This window comes from Camellia sinensis, chromosome 3 (genome assembly GCF_055761805.1).
Source record: "Camellia sinensis isolate YWXY chromosome 3, ASM5576180v1, whole genome shotgun sequence".
Lineage (NCBI taxonomy): Eukaryota > Viridiplantae > Streptophyta > Magnoliopsida > Ericales > Theaceae > Camellia > Camellia sinensis.
The window spans coordinates 29,338,456-29,355,550 of NC_138963.1; the positions used below are offsets into that span (position 1 = coordinate 29,338,456).

General features: G+C 40.9%; 1 protein-coding gene across 1 annotated transcript; it reads right to left on the reverse strand.

Annotated features, from left to right (window-relative positions):
- Positions 1-408: 408 nt before the first annotated feature.
- LOC145821395 (uncharacterized) lies at positions 409-1,173 on the reverse strand. Its single transcript, XM_082917905.1, has one exon. It carries the CDS (start codon positions 1,171-1,173, stop codon positions 409-411), a length of 765 nt encoding a protein of 254 aa, XP_082774031.1.
- Positions 1,174-17,095: the final 15,922 nt, after the last annotated feature.

A 17,095-nucleotide genomic window follows, 5' to 3' on the forward strand; every position in this document is an offset into this window, starting at 1 on the left:
GTCTAAGTCACCAAAGGGGGCTCCGAATCCGGAGACTTAGTTTGGCCAATCGTGATATCCACGAAGGGCGCTCCGAATCCGGAGTCTTAGTCGGCCCAAAGGTGTCATGCACCGAAGGGGGCTCCTAATCCGGAGTCTTAGTCGGCCCTAAGGTGTCATGCACCAAAGGGGTTCCGAATCCGGAAACTTAGTTTGGCCAGTCGTGATATCCGCGAAGGGCACTCCGAATCCGGAGTCTTAGTCGGCCCTAAGGTGTCATGCACCAAAGGGGGGCTTTAAATCGGCGATATGACGAGCGCTACAATGGGAGTTGGGGAATGAATTTGAGCGAGAAAAAAGTGGTTTGCATTGCAGAAGGGAAATGTATACAAGTATCAAAGCCCACAGGTCGGGTCAGTGATAAGGTTTTCATAAAATCTCTGCTTGTGCCGATTGTGGGGAGCCACGGATTTTTTCAATGCCGTGGGCTATCGGAAAGCGTACAAGCTGATGATAAGTGCTTGGAACGGCCTTCATGATATGCAACCAGGTTCGACCCATGATGACGTTATACGGCGAAGGGAGCTTTACGACCAGGAATTCTACTTTGACCGTTCTGAAGCCCGCTCGAACAGGTAGTGTGATCTTTCCTAACGGGTATTCAGGGTTCGTGTTAAAGATGAACAATGGGTGAGGAGCCAGAGACAGATTTGACGTGTTGAAGCCGAGTTTGATGAAAGTCTTGTGGCACATAACCTCTGAAGTACTCCCTGGGTCTATGAGAATGCGTTCAACGGTGAACCGATTTACGCGTAATCTGATGACCAACGGATCGACGTAGGAGGCTGTTGCGCCCCTAAGATCGGAGTCATTGAAAGTGATTGTCGGAGCTTCTCTGGGCCATTCGGTCCGAATATGTTGCTTTTGGGGGATTTGATACGATTGGATTGCATGCACGATTAGGGGCGCTGGCAGGCTGTAGATTATATGGATCACGCCAAGTGGAGGTGAGTCCTGCCTCATAGCTAGAGACTTGATTGGCTTGCCGTTTCTCACGTACTGCTGTAGTCGGCAGTCTTGCACCAGTTCTTCCAGGTGATCCTCTAATGCGTAGCAATTCTCAGTCTCGTAGCCGTGATCTTTGTGATACTCGCACTGTCTATCCCTTCTTCGTGTGTCAGGAGGTCCTACCATCTTCGACGGCCATTTGAAGAATGGAAGGTGTTGGACCTTGGTCATTATCACGGTGATTGGTTCAGACAATTCTGCATACTTCTTGTCGGCACGCCTTGAGCGCCTGCTGTTGACTTGCAGTTGTTCATTCGTCCGGTGGGAGCATTGATCGCTTGATCGGTGAGAGTCCCGCCTTTTGTCTCTCTTAGCGCGTTGCTGTGGTTCGGGGCTCGGAGGTGGCACGGAACTTATTGGTTGAGCAATTTCAGGGAGTGCTGTATTGTTGGACATTTGTCCGGCTTTAATTTTCAAGGCATCGTCTTCGACTTTGCAATATTCCTCAACTTTCTTCATCAACACCCAAACTGTTTTGGGGGGTCTTCTGGTCAGGGAACTGCGAAGAGCGCTGTCAGGGTGTAGTCCCATTTTGAAGGTGGTGATGGCCATGGAGTCGTTGCAAGCGTCATCAATGAGATTGAAGCACTCCCAATAGCGCGCCGAGTACGCTCTGAGCGTTTCTTTTGACTGGATCTGCATAGCCCAAAGAGAGTCGGCCTATTTCGGCTACACCTCGTTGGTGTCACGACCCCAAACCGCCCCTAGTAGTTTGGTGCCGTGATGGCCAGTAATCCGAGATTTACCGAAGGCCAACAATCAAAAGTTTAACACAATCAGAGTATAATAAACGGGGCTCACAAATGCGGAAGCAATAAATCAAAATACAAGTGGTCCATAAGAGCAGTGCATAAGTCCAATGAAATGACATACATCTTTACAACTTGAATGCAACAAAGCAAAATACGTATTACATCTTGATCAAAAGGCTTCTCAAGCCGACATATACAAAATACAGTGAATACAAGCCAAGAAGCATAATTTTCAAGAATTGCCGACGTAAAAATGACATCGCCGACGTGAATACAAAACAAAGCTGACAAAATCATGGATCCAAAACAAGCTTTCAAAAACACATCTAGGCGTCGCCGACGTCCTGCTCATCACCTACATATATATAGAGAGGGTGAGCTTGGATACTCAGTGAATGGTACTAGTAATAAAGGTTTTGCATGAATATAGCCGAAGTCTTTCAAAACAAAACATGCCAAAACCATACGAATATTAGCCGAGATCTTTCCAGAGCAAAACACATCAAAACTTTATCAAAACAAGAGATGAACCGTATTCATATATCAATTCTTACAAGTCTCAAGGGATGCTCACTGGCATCGGCAAAACACAAATCAAGCTTTCCGAACAAACAAGTCCACGCGGTAAACCGTCAGTGGCAAAACAAGGACTGCACGATCCGTAATCGATTAGCCAAAGGTACTGCGAAAGTTTATAAGTCCTCCAGCACAAGGGACTTGTGTTACTTAAGCCCGTAGCTCTTTTTAACACGATGGTCTTGTGTTACTTAGGCCCGTAGCCCGCTTTAACACGATAGTCTTTCCAAGAAAGGACCGTATCCTTTTATACTTAGTGCTGCGAAAGTTTAGAGTCCTCCAGCACAAGGGACTTTTATACTTGGTACTGCGAAAGTTTAGAGTCCTACAGTACAAGGGGCTTTTTATACTTGGTATTGCGAAAGTTTAGAGTCCTCCAGTACAAGGGACTTTTCAAGAATGACATCAAAACGAAGCTTATACTTGATACATCAAAACAGAGCTACTCATTCATGCTTAACAAATACTTTCGTCAAAACGAAGCAAAGCAAGATTTATCAAAACAGTATAACATAGCTTTATTAAAAATACCACTCACATAGATCTCCTCGGGTGTAGGCTCAAAGCAAAGATCAAGGACCTACAATCACATGGCAATCACATTCTCAAAACAAGCTTTATATGCATGCAGATGATCCCGGCATTCTCACTAGATCCAAGTCAATAACAAAGCAAAACATGCTGGGAGTTTAAACACTGCTCCCGTCTCATGAACACAAACTGGGTACCAATCAGGTCTTTGTCGAGGTCCCACACCTCCTTGCCGAGGTATGGTTCCGATGGCCTCATTCAAAACAAAGTCGGGAAAAACCTGGGTTTCCCTTTGAAGAACATGAAGAATATGATCATGAGGAAAATGAATGCAAGATCATAACTTGTCACAAAAATCTGAGATTTCATGCCATGAGTTCAAAACATGGACCTGGGTACCCATACAAGAAGATCATGCAAGAACAAACACAAAAACATGGTTTGTGCTCCAAACTTTCGGATCAAAACGAGACTTTCTTCAAGAACACATGAATACTATCTTTCTCTTCCGAAACCAACTTCAAATCGATGCATGACATGCAAAACAAATTCGATCATGCAATGCAGCTAGATGATCAATAACAACAACCAAAGTAGATTAAGATTCTAACCTCAAAACTCGAATCCAACGGTTCAAACCTCGAAGATCAAGCTTGGAAGATCTATTCTCACTCAAGAATTTCTCCTCTTTTCTCTAGAGCTTCTCTCTCTAAAGGCCAAGATTTGAGACAAAAAATGATTTGTTTCTAGGTCTGCCGGCTGTCTTAACAATCAGCTCGGACACGTGGCGCTACTGGGTTGGTTCAACTCAAAAGGTGATTGATTGATAAGACAAGCCTATGACAAAGCGTGCACGGCAAGCTAAGGCAAGACACATCGGCAAGTAATGACATCGGCTAAAGTCAAAGCTTCGGCAACAGGATAACAAAGACATCGGCTAGGGAGGACGACACTTGACTAAGCTGTGCCACACCTTGGCCGGGGTGTGCCACACCTTGGTCTAGGCCATACCTGCCAAAGGACAAGGATCACTAAGTGCAAAATATCTCGGCAAACCTGCCAGGGGTGAAGATGGAGGTCGACCAAGCGGTTCCAAAACAGTTCTAAGTACAAAGGTTTAGAGGTGCACTAAGCTCAAGATGACCTCGGCTACACCAAGCAAGGAACAAAATCACGCAAGCAATACTTAAACAAAACAAGGCAAGACAAAACTTGCAAAACAACATAACAAGACAAGATCATGCATGAATGTATGTAAGTATGGCAAGAGTAAGGTGAGGGTTGCTACAGTCTACCCCCCTTAAAGAAGTTTGGTCCCCAAACTTAAATTACCTTGCTCTATAAACAACTCCGGATAACGGATTCTCATATCCTTTTCCTTTCCCCATGTGGCTTCTGTGCCATAATACTCCTTCCATTCGACCTTTACCATTGGTATCGATTTGTTTCTCAACTGCCTCACTTGCTTGTCAATAATCCTCAGTGGTTGCTCCTCGTAGCCCAAATCCTCATTAACCGTAATCCTAGAATGATCAATTATATGTAGTGGATCTCAGATGTACTTCCTCAACATAGAAACATGAAACACATTGTGGACTTGGCTTAAATCTGGCGGCAAAGCAAGTCTGTAGGCAACGGAGTTAACCTTGTCAAGAATTTCAAATGGCCCAATATAACGAGGTGCTAACTTACCTTTCTTCCCAAATCTGGAAACTCCTTTCATTGGTGAAACTTTCAGGAATACATGATCCCCAACTTCAAATTCTAACTCATTCCTTCTCTGATCGGCGTAGCTCTTTTGTCGGCTCTGGGCAGTTTTAATCCTCTGCTGGATAAGTTTAATCTTTTCTGTTGTTACTTGAATCAATTCGGGACCAAGTACAGCTCTGTCTCCAATTTCGGTCCAACATATCGGCGACCTACACTTTCTCCCGTACAAAGCTTCATACGGCACCATGCCAATGCTAGCTTGATAACTGTTGTTGTAAGCGAATTCCACTAAGGGCAAATGCGCTCCCCAACTTCCTAGGAAGTCCAATACACAAAGTCTAAGCATATCTTCAAGTGTCTGAATTGTCCTCTCTGTCTGCCCATCCGTCTGGGGATGAAAAGCTGTACTAAATCTCAGCTCGGCTCCGAAAGCCCTCTGTAGACTCTGCCAAAATCTAGAAACAAATTTAGGATCTCGGTCTGACACAATTGTCATTGGCACTCCATGAAGTCTAACAATCTCATTCGCATATAACAAGGCAAGTTGATCGGCGTTGAAGGTAGTCTTAACAGGTAAAAAGTGTGCTGACTTAGTTAATCTATCAACAACAACCCAAATCGAATCCATACCTTTCGGTGTCTTCGGCAAACCAATGACAAAATCCATGGAGATGTGTTCCCATTTCCACTCAGGAATCGGCAAAGGTTGAAGAAGTCCCGCCGGTCTTTGATGTTCTGCTTTCAGTTGTTGACAATGCAAACACTGGGACACGAATTCGGCTATTTCTCTTTTCATATTTGGCCACCAAAACGTCTGTTTTACATCCTGATACATCTTAGTGTTCCCTGGATGAACAACAAACTTGGAACCGTGAGCTTCCTGCAAAATTCTCCTTTTCAACTTTGGGATGTCGGCCACGCATAACCTTCCTTCAAACTTGAGCACTTGATTTTCGATGGTATATCCTGATCTCGGCTTTGTGACAATCTCCTCGGCTATCTTCTTGAAGAATTTATCCTCCAACTGTCTTGTCCTTACCTCATCAACAATAGTCGGCTCCACTGCTATCATGGTCAAACACGCCAAATTTCCATCTGTCTTCCTGCTCAAAGCGTCGGCCACGCTGTTAGCTTTACCTGGGTGATATTGAATTTGCATATCATAGTCTTTCAACAACTTAAGCCACCTTCTCTGTCTCAAATTCAATTCCTTCTGAGTGAACAGGTATTTTAAACTCTTATGATCTGTAAAAACCTGACAAGAAGCTCCATACAAATAGTGATGCCAAATCTTTAAAGCAAATACGACGGCCGCTAGCTCTAAATCATGGGTGTGATAGTTCCTTTCATGTGGCTTTAACTGACGAGATGCATATGCTATGACTTTACCATTTTGCATCAATACACAACCCAAACCCTTATGCGATGCATCACTATAGATGTGAAACTCTTCATTACCTGATGGAAGTACCAGTACTGGTGCTGTAACTAACCTCGTCTTCAGTTCCTGGAAAGCTGACTCCCGATCTTTAGTCCATTCATACAGTGTTCCCTTCTTAGTCAATTGTGTCAATGGAATTGCAATCCTTGAGAAATCCTTCACAAACTTCCTGTAATAACCTGCCAAACCCAGAAAACTACGAATCTCGGACACATTAGTCGACCTTGGCCAATTTACTACGGCTTCAATTTTGGTAGGATCAATCGAGATACCCTCTTCATTAATCACATGACCCAAGAATGAGATAGTGGGAAGCCAAAACTCACACTTGTTAAACTTAGCATACAATTTCCAGTCTCTCAAAATCTGTAAGGCAAGTCTCAAATGATTTTCATGTTCAGCTTTACTCTTGGAATAGATCAATATATCATCGATGAAGACAACTACAAACTCATCCAAATAAGGCTTGAAGACTCTGTTCATTAAATCCATAAATGCAGCAAGGGCATTGGTCACCCGAAAAGGTATTACTAAAAACTCGTAGTGGCCATATCTTGTCCGGAAAGCAGTCTTCTCAACATCTTCAGCTTTAACTTTAAGTTGGTGGTAACCAGACCTAAGGTCAATCTTAGAAAAGACTCGTGCTTCTTGTAATTGATCAAGCAAATCATCAATCCTAGGTAATAGGTACTTGTTCTTGATAGTGACCTTATTGAGTTCTCTATAATCGATACAAAGACGGAGTGTGCCGTCCTTTTTCTTAACAAATAGAACAGGTGCTCCCCATGGTGAAGTGCTCGGCCTAATAAATCTCTTATCCAACAATTCTTGTAATTGCAGTTTCAATTCCCTAAGTTCAGCTGGGGCCATCCTGTAGGGTGTTTTGGAGATCGGCTGGGTTCCCAGCATGATATCAACAGTAAACTCTATCTCTCTATCGGCTAAGTGGCCAGGCAATTCATTTGGGAAGACGTCAGGGAATTCACTAACAACTGGGATGTCGGCTAAATTAACATTTCCATTCTGATCACCCAGTATACTACACAAGTAGTCTCGACACCCTTTCTGAATTAACTTATAGGCCTTAATGGACGAAATCAAGTAAGGTGGGGGCACTATCCCTTTACCCTGGAAAATAACCTCGGCTTGGTTTGGGGGTTTCAGTGTGACACTTTTCGAAACACAATTAATAGATGCATGATTTGCGACTAACCAGTCCATTCCTAGTATAACATCAAAATGAGTTATGTCTAGAGGCATTAAATCTACTAATAGTTCAACATTCTCAATCACAACAACACATGCTCTATAAACGGATATAACAATCATAGATCTCCCAGATGGAGTAGACACAGATAATACATAATCAAGGGGCTCTAGTTCTCTATTAATTTTCTCGGCAAACTTAGCAGATACAAAAGAATGCGTAGAACCCGAATCAATCAACACATAGGCATTTTGGGAGCAAATTAGGAGTATACCTGACACCACTGTCTTAGCATTCTAAGTGTCCCCTGGTACTAGCGCAAATACTCTGCCCTGTCTCATCTGTCCTTTTCCAACATTACCTTTCTGGACGGAACCCGAGGTATTCTCACCTTTCTTGTTGTTATCAGCCTTGGTCTTAGGGCAATCTTTCACATAATGGCCCATTTCGCCACATTCATAACAAGCTCCAGACGTCCGACGACAGACCCCGAAATGTTGCTTCCCACAATCCGAACACGTCGGTTTAGCATTACCTTCCTACCTTAGGTTACCAGCACTGCCCATGTTCGTCTTCTTCTTGGTGCCCAGCTGTGCTCGGCGATTGTCATAGTTCTGTCTCTTTCGCTGGTTCTCCCCCGAGCTCTGGTATCGATTCAGGTTAGCTTCGGCCTGAATGGTTTTGTCCAACACTTCGACGTAAGTCGGCATATTGTGCAGGTTAACCCGGTCTTGAATCGGTCCGCGAAGCCCACTCTCGAACTTCCTGGCCTTCATGTATTCATCGTTGGCCATGTGAGGTGCAAACCTCGCCAATTCGGTAAAAGCGCGGTCGTATTCCGCCACTGTTCGGTTGCCTTGCGTCAAAGTCTGAAATTCGGTAGCCTTGCGGTTTCGAACGCTTAGGGGAAAGTGTTTGTTGTAGAACAACTCTAAAAATCGAGTCCAGGTCAGATCTGGATTGTTTTCTCGAACAATCATCCACCATCTGCGAGCATCATCATCTAACGTGAATGCTGCCAACGTCACCTTCTGGGCGTCGGTGCTAGGGAAGATCTCGAACAATTTTTCCATTTCCAAAACCCACGCCTCAGCTTTCATTGGCTCTATACCCCTAGAGAATCTCAATGGTTTCATTTTCTTGAACTCCCTGATCAAAGCTATCGTGCCATCCCCATATAAGGATGGCTGCGGAGGAACTTGCGGCATTGGAGGAGGTGGAGGCGGAACCACATTTCGGCCGTTGGTCTGCTCGGCCTGAGTCGACGTAGCACTAGCGTACTACTATCTGGTTTGCCTCAACTCGCGGGCCAAACCGTCAACTAATCTTTCCAGTCTGTCCAATCTGTCTTCGGGCTGATTCCGGCCAATTGGAGGTCTACCTCTCCTCATGATGCTATGAGCATGCAAAGTGTGACTTTAAAACAAATAAGCAAATGACCACGTAGGCAAGTAACAAAAAGGTATGTCAAGACAATGCACACCTCGTTCAATTAGCAAGCACCATGATGCAATCCTAACATCTTTCTAAGGGAAATCCTATGCTCTTTAGGACTCAAAGTGTGTGAATAACGTACTATAAGGAACGCGTGCTCTGATACCATTCTGTCACGACCCCAAACCGCCCCTAGTAGTTTGGTGCCGTGATGGCCAGTAATTCGAGATTTACCGAAGGCCAACAATCAAAAGTTTAACACAATCAGAGTATAATAAACGGGGCTCACAAATGCAGAAGCAATAAATCAAAATACAAGTGGTCCATAAGAGCAGTGCATAAGTCCAATGAAATGGCATACATCTTTACAACTTGAATGCAACAAAGCAAAATACGTATTACATCTTGATCAAAAGGCTTCTCGAGCCGACATATACAAAATACAGTGAATACAAGCCAAGAAGCATAATTTTCAAGAATTGCCGACGTAAAAATGACATCGCCGACGTGAATACAAAACAAAGCTGACAAAATCATGGATCCAAAACAAGCTTTCAAAAACACATCTAGGCGTCGCCGACGTCCTGCTCATCACCTACATATATATAGAGAGGGTGAGCTTGGATACTCAGTGAATGGTACTAGTAATAAAGGTTTTGCATGAATATAGCCGAAGTCTTTCAAAACAAAACATGCCAAAACCATACGAATATTAGCCGAGATCTTTCCAGAGCAAAACACATCAAAACTTTATCAAAACAAGAGATGAACCGTATTCATATATCAATTCTTACAAGTCTCAAGGGATGCTCACTGGCATCGGCAAAACACAAATCAAGCTTTCCGAACAAACAAGTCCACGCGGTAAACCGTCAGTGGCAAAACAAGGACTGCACGATCCGTAATCGATTAGCCAAAGGTACTGCGAAAGTTTATAAGTCCTCCAGCACAAGGGACTTGTGTTACTTAAGCCCGTAGCTCTTTTTAACACGATGGTCTTGTGTTACTTAGGCCCGTAGCCCGCTTTAACACGATAGTCTTTCCAAGAAAGGACCGTATCCTTTTATACTTAGTGCTGCGAAAGTTTAGAGTCCTCCAGCACAAGGGACTTTTATACTTGGTACTGCGAAAGTTTAGAGTCCTACAGTACAAGGGGCTTTTTATACTTGGTATTGCGAAAGTTTAGAGTCCTCCAGTACAAGGGACTTTTCAAGAATGACATCAAAACGAAGCTTATACTTGATACATCAAAACAGAGCTACTCATTCATGCTTAACAAATACTTTCGTCAAAACGAAGCAAAGCAAGATTTATCAAAACAGTATAACATAGCTTTATTAAAAATACCACTCACATAGATCTCCTCGGGTGTAGGCTCAAAGCAAAGATCAAGGACCTACAATCACATGGCAATCACATTCTCAAAACAAGCTTTATATGCATGCAGATGATCCCGGCATTCTCACTAGATCCAAGTCAATAACAAAGCAAAACATGCTGGGAGTTTAAACATTGCTCCCGTCTCATGAACACAAACTGGGTACCAATCAGGTCTTTGCCGGGGTCCCACACCTCCTTGCCGAGGTATGGTCCCGATGGCCTCATTCAAAACAAAGTCGGGAAAAACCTGGGTTTCCCTTTGAAGAACATGAAGAATATGATCATGAGAAAGATGAATGCAAGATCATAACTTGTCACAAAAATCTGAGATTTCATGCCATGAGTTCAAAACATAGACTTGGGTACCCGTACAAGAAGATCATGCAAGAACAAACACAAAAACATGGTTTGTGCTCCAAACTTTCGGATCAAAACGAGACTTTCTTCAAGAACACATGAATACTATCTTTCTCTTCCGAAACCAACTTCAAATCGATGCATGACATGCAAAACAAATTCGATCATGCAATGCAGCTAGATGATCAATAACAACAACCAAAGTAGATTAAGATTCTAACCTCAAAACTCAAATCCAATGGTTCAAACCTCGAAGATCAAGCTTGGAAGATCTATTCTCACTCAAGAACTTCTCCTCTTTTCTCTAGAGCTTCTCTCTCTAAAGGCAAAGATTTGAGACAAAAAATGATTTGTTTCTAGGTCTGCCGACTATCTTAACAATCAACTCGGACACGTGGCGCTACTGGGTTGGTTCAACTCAAAAGGTGATTGATTGATAAGACAAGTCTATGACAAAGCGTACACAGCAAGTTAAGGCAAGACACATCGGCAAGTAATGACATCGACTAAAGTCAAAGCTTCGGCAACAGGATAACAAAGACATCGGCTAGGGAGGACGACACTTGACTAAGCTGTGCCACACCTTGGCCGGGGTGCCTTGGCCGGGGTGTGCCACACCTCGGTCTAGGCCATACCTGCCCAAGGACAAGGATCACTAAGTGCAAAATATCTCGGCAAACCTGCCCGGGGTGAAAATGGAGGTCGACCAAGCGGTTCCAAAACAGTTCTAAGTACAAAGGTTTAGAGGTGCACTAAGCTCAAGATGACCTCGGCTACACCAAGCAAGGAACAAAATCACGCAAGCAATACTTAAACAAAACAAGGCAAGACAAAACTTGCAAATCAACATAATAAGACAAGATCATGCATGAATGTATGTAAGTATGGCAAGAGTAAGGTGAGGGTTGCTACAGTTGGTGATGAACCTGGCCCTGAAGGATTTCTGTAATTGATGGAAGCTTTTGATCGAAGCCGGCTCCAGCTTATAATGCCACCTGACAGCTAATGGCCCCAAGCTGCTGGGGAATATTCGGCACATGTGGGCTTCGTTGTTCGCATGCAATGTCATGGCCTGCTTGTAGTGACGGATATGATCAGTGGGGTCTGATTTTCCGTCGTAAAGAGTGAATGACGGAGCTTTGAACTTCCTGGGTAGGGCCGCCCTTGCAATCCGTCAGACAAAAGAATCGTGCCGGTCCTCTTCGTCTGAACTGCTTCTTCTGCGCTTGTTCCTTGTATGTAGACTCTTTTCAGAGAAGCTGGAAGTGCCGGATCATCCCTTCTTGTTGAGCTCCGTGGGTAATGAATTGGAGTCGCTGTCGGTATCCTTTGGTCGGGCTCGAGGTCGTTGTCCACCAGCCCTCGGAGGTCGTTCGGGATCTTGGCGTACGGCTTCTCTGGATTTTGCTACTTCTAGGGCCAAATCTTGACGGAGACGTTCATTTTCAGTGATCATGTTCTCCAGCCTTTGTTCATTCTGCGTTGCTTGTTCCATGATCGCTTACATTGTCTCTTGCGCTGAAGTCGTTGGTGAGTCGAAGTTCACGGCGCGTCTTGCAGCGATGGTTTCCTTTCCGAGCATATTTGCTGGAGTGAGGTCATCTCTCTGTGTGGTCTCGTCAGTGGCTATCGGAGGATCTTCAGTCACACTTGCCATGGATGTATTTGAGTATTCCCACAGATGCCGCCAATTTGTGGAGAAGTGGTTTGGAAATACTCTTCAGATCTTGGGAGACGCTAGTGATCCTCTGCTAGTCACCTGAAAAGAGACAAACACTCCGGTCGGGGGTGCCGGAATTAACACTCCGACGGACAAGTCAGTTCGGACACTCAGGATAGTTTCTTTACTAAGTTAAGTGAAGTGATTCTTACATACTTTTCTCAATCCATTGTTCCTGTATTTATACCTGTTCCTTTTGATCCTCAGGGCCAGGGCCTACTTTTTAATCATTGTCCTTTCTCTTATTCGGCTCTAAGGATCTACTCTTATTCGGCACATATATTATATTCAGCTTCCCATTCTCGCAGGATACATCCGATTAATATCAGTCTTCTAAGGTACGCACCTTCTGATTTTGCGATTATTCGGCTCCCACAGTTAATATATTAGTTGGTTGTGGGAAATATATAATCTATAGCAAATCAATTAGGTGCAAGGGAAATGTTAATTTCTATTAACATATACTAATATAATTTTCAATGCATCATTTTTTTAAATAAAAAATGATATATGAGTTCATTTTGTAAATTTATTTTTTAAATTCAGTGATGTATAAGTAATATGATTGATTGATGATTGAGAAGATATGAAAAAAAATATTACCTTAAATATCATAATTAATTATCACATTTTTAAATTTCAAAATTAAATCTAATTTTTAAATTTATACAGTAATGGCCTTTCCAAAAATAAATTAGTAGGTCGTGGGGTTTGAAAATATAAAAAGTGAGTAGATGGGGAGCAGAGGATAGACCGCCCAATATATCACCCCTATGAGAAGAAGGTGGATTTCTTTGTTTTGTTGGAGCACGAAGGCTCATGGATGTATTATGTGAAAGCTTCAAGTAGATGTGTTTGGGACCACATGTCTATTTTGTTGTAACAAGGCCTTGCCTTGATGTTTGTACGCCATCAAGGCATTATTATTTTTATTCTCTAACTTTTTGAACTATGTAAATGTTATTATTACTAAGACAAGAATATGAAAATTTTAACATTTGATATGTAGTTTAATAGAAAAGGGGACTTTTGAAATTAATGTTTTTGTTTGGCTTGAAGAGATTTTGAATTTATCAAGTTATGAGAAGTGTATTAATTTAATTAATTTGGAAGCGTTACATTGGAGCGCTTGAATTTTGATAAATTTTGGGGGCCTAAGGCAGCCCCTTGCTTTCCTTGGGTCAGGGCTGGGCCTGAGTAAGGTATTACTTACATACTTTTGAAATTTTAAATTACTTGCATTTATTTTTATAAATTGTGTAAAGTATTGATAACTTTTACAATTTCTTTAAACTACTGGTCAATTAAGAAACACTGTAAATGTTCAAAATTCAACTTCAAGCCAACCATAGGTTAGCTATTGTTCTAAGTTATTTATTTATTTATTTTAATAATAATAATAATAATAATAATAATAATAATAATAATAATAATAATAATAATAATAATAATTCACAACATTGTTTCCATGGCTGAATGGGGAAATCCTAACCAGCTTCGAGATCTACCTGGTCATTCTATTCCATACAATTATCATGATTACGTTGATGCTTGGTTCAAGATTTTCTTGTACCAAAATGAAACTTTTAGTCATTCCTGGTTCATCTCATTTGATCAAAAATTCAAATCTGAATTACCAACTTGGTTTCTGCGATGGTGGTCTCACTATGGCGCCATTTCAGCTATCCTTCCTGATGATCTCAAAAATATAATTCATTATTTCAACTCTGTTTATCCATTTTCTGCTCACCAGAAGCAATTTCCCTTATTACTCATATTCATTGCCAAATACAAGATTCCATGGATATTCAAATGGCATTATGGGATTGATGATAATATTATCATCCGCCAACACACAGTTAAATGGTGGGATAAATTCAATGTTCCCAGAATTCTTGAAATTGTTCCAGCAGAATTTCCACCTGATCAATATGCTCCAACTCCTGCTCTTGCTCAAACTCAGCAGAACCCAACTGCTGCAAGCACTCAAGGCAGCCAGCCCAGTCTTCCTCCAGTCAACCTTGGCAGCCCCTCATCCAGTGGCTCCAAGCCCAAATCAACAAAATCAAAGTCCAAAGCTGTTGCTGCTCAACCAGCCCAATCCAAGCCCAAAGCACAATCCAAAGTCAAGGCAAAGCCCATTCCACCTCCTGTTCAGCCCAAAGGGAAATCCAAAAGTAAAGCCCAATCATCCAAAGCCGACATGATCCAGTTAGCCCATCAATTGTTGAATCAAGCTAAAGCCCAATCCACCGATTCAGATAATTCAGATGATTCAGCTCAGGACCATTCCTCTGAAGAATCAACCAATCAATATTCCGGACCAGAGTTTCAAGATGCTCAAGACCCATTTATCTGATCAACATTGGATTCCATATAGATACAAATTAGCTTCAATCAATACTCTTTTGAGAAAAGCTGCCAATTTGTATTTATATTGATTCATAATTCACCGAAAGTAATGAATAGTAAAACTACTGTTCACTTTTACTGTTCACCGTCACTATTCAACCAATCAACTTTTGCTAAAGGCTGCTCAGTTGTGTAATCACTCCACCGAAAGCATCCGACAGCATCTGCTTTTCATCTGCTCGGCCAGCTGCTTTCAGAATTCACATGCTCACTGTTTTGCTTTTTATTTCTTTATATTGTAATCAATTGTAAGCATTCAGGCATTCTTCAATTTTCTTCTCCATCTTTGTTGTAAGAAAAAACCAGAGTGTTTTGAGAGCCTTACCCGTTGCCCCGTTGTACCTATTTAAGATCCTTGCAGTTGCTACTAATACAATTGTAAGTTATGTTAATGTTGTAAGTTTTAAGTTTTCAGTTAATTAAATGAATTTGTCCTAAATGTTTGGTATTCCAGTATTTAATATTCCTGTTTTTATTCCTGTTTTGATTTCGTAATCCATCTCCTTCATTTGTATATGCTGCTTCCGCAATTTGTCCTAAATGTTTGGTATTCCAGTATTTAATGTCCTAAATGTTTGGTATTCCAGTATTTAATATTCCTGTTTTTATTCCTGTTTTGATTTCGTAATCCATCTCCTTCATTTGTATATGCTGCTTCCGCCTTTGTGGTATCAGAGCCCGGTGATGTTGTATCCTGTTTCTAACTGTTTAGCTACTTCTGTGCAATCGTCTTCCTTGTTTGTTTAATTAATCCTGTTTTCAGTTCATCTTAATCACCCACAAGATCAGTCTATTCTATCCACCTAGTTTAAGTCACCCACTTCTTCCCAGTCTTCTGTAAGTCCTTCGGTTTAGGCAAAGTCAGACTTTGGGGTTTAAAGATAGGGTATGTATGTATACTAGGTATGTGATAAAATTGACAAGAATAGGGTATGTATTAAGATATCTGTAAAACTGGTTAATTAAATCCAAACAATGAATCGATTATTTAGAAGTAACTCATCAGTCAGTTCTAGGTCAACTGCCTTGCCTTCCATACCTAATCCAGGCATCATAATTAATGAAGAAGATGTTGAAATACAAAATGATCAAATTAATTATGGATGGAATATTCCAAAACTACCTATTAAAGAAATTTATAAAACTTCTTTTATACAAGATGTTTTTAAAGTTACTCTCCATGTTAAAACTATTGAACAAGTTTATGCTTTAGAAAAACCAAGAGAAACCTGTCAGTTATTTGATAAAAAATTAATCAAACGACATTTAGATCGTGGTTACAATTTTATGCATATTGGTTTAATACAAATTGGTGTCAATCCATTAACAATGATAGGACAAAATACTTCTGTTCTACTCTGTTTAAGAGATGCTCGTTTTCTAAATTACAATGCTAGTTTAATGGGAATGATGGAAACTGGTCTTAATAAAGGTCCAGTACATTTTAACTGTTTTCCTGATTTTACTTTAAGTTTAAGAGATCCACATATTCTTAAGGCATTAACACTAAACATACAATTACATGGTGAATATACTGAAATGTTAGATTCTTCTCATAATATTGCTTTAATTTATCGTGTTCATTATAAATGTATGCAAACTAATTTAAATGTTCATGCTCTACATAAAAGTCCCAAAGATAAAACTTTATTAATCCAAAGCAGTAGTACTAATGAATCAAACATTAATATTCCTCACATGCTTGAATGGAAAGATATTAATTTACCTGATCAATGGGTTACTGTCAATGAAAATTATAAACATAACCAACAACAATCTTCAATCCAAGACATTAAACATATCCAACAAAACCATGATGGATCCGTTAATATAAAATTCAATCGAAGTCAATCTTCTAGACATAGTACATCTAGTGTCCCTTCTGAAATATCAACTGATGATGAAATATTTAACACTCCTTTATTTAGAAAAAACAGTCAAATCCATCTTGGTCCAACTAATCCAACTTCAACAAATAAATTAAAAGGAATTGATAATTCTAACACTTCCCAAATTAGTAAACCTGTTTATACTACTACTTCACATTTCCCTGACGAAGAAATAGCTTCAAATAATTCCCCAACTCAAACTGATTTCGAAGGATTAATACCACCTGTCAATCCTCAGCTAATGACAATTAAAAAAGATTTTACTCCCAATTTAGAAAAATTACTTATTGAATTCAAATCTAAAGAAAATAGATCTAAAAGACATGCTTATAGTGCTAAATATGATTCTGCTCAACAATCCCAGATAACTCGCAAATGGTATGATTTTATGGTTCAATATGGTTTTGAATTATCTTTCTTTGATTATATGGATCAATATTACAAAAAGATTAATACAATCACAAAACATAAATGGAAAACTTCTCCAAATACTTCTGTTAGTTCTAATCATCCTCCATTAGAAAATATAATTATTGATCACCAAGGTTCTGAAGTTCCCGCCTCTCCTTTCAAATTACCTGGTACTGACCCTGAACTCAAAAAAGTTATTGAACAAAACAATTATACTAATCAATGTCT

Coding starts and splice junctions, on each gene's coding strand:
- LOC145821395 (XM_082917905.1), bottom strand. CDS start 1,173: ATGGTAGGACCTCCTGACACACGAAGAAGGGATAGACAGTGCGAGTAT.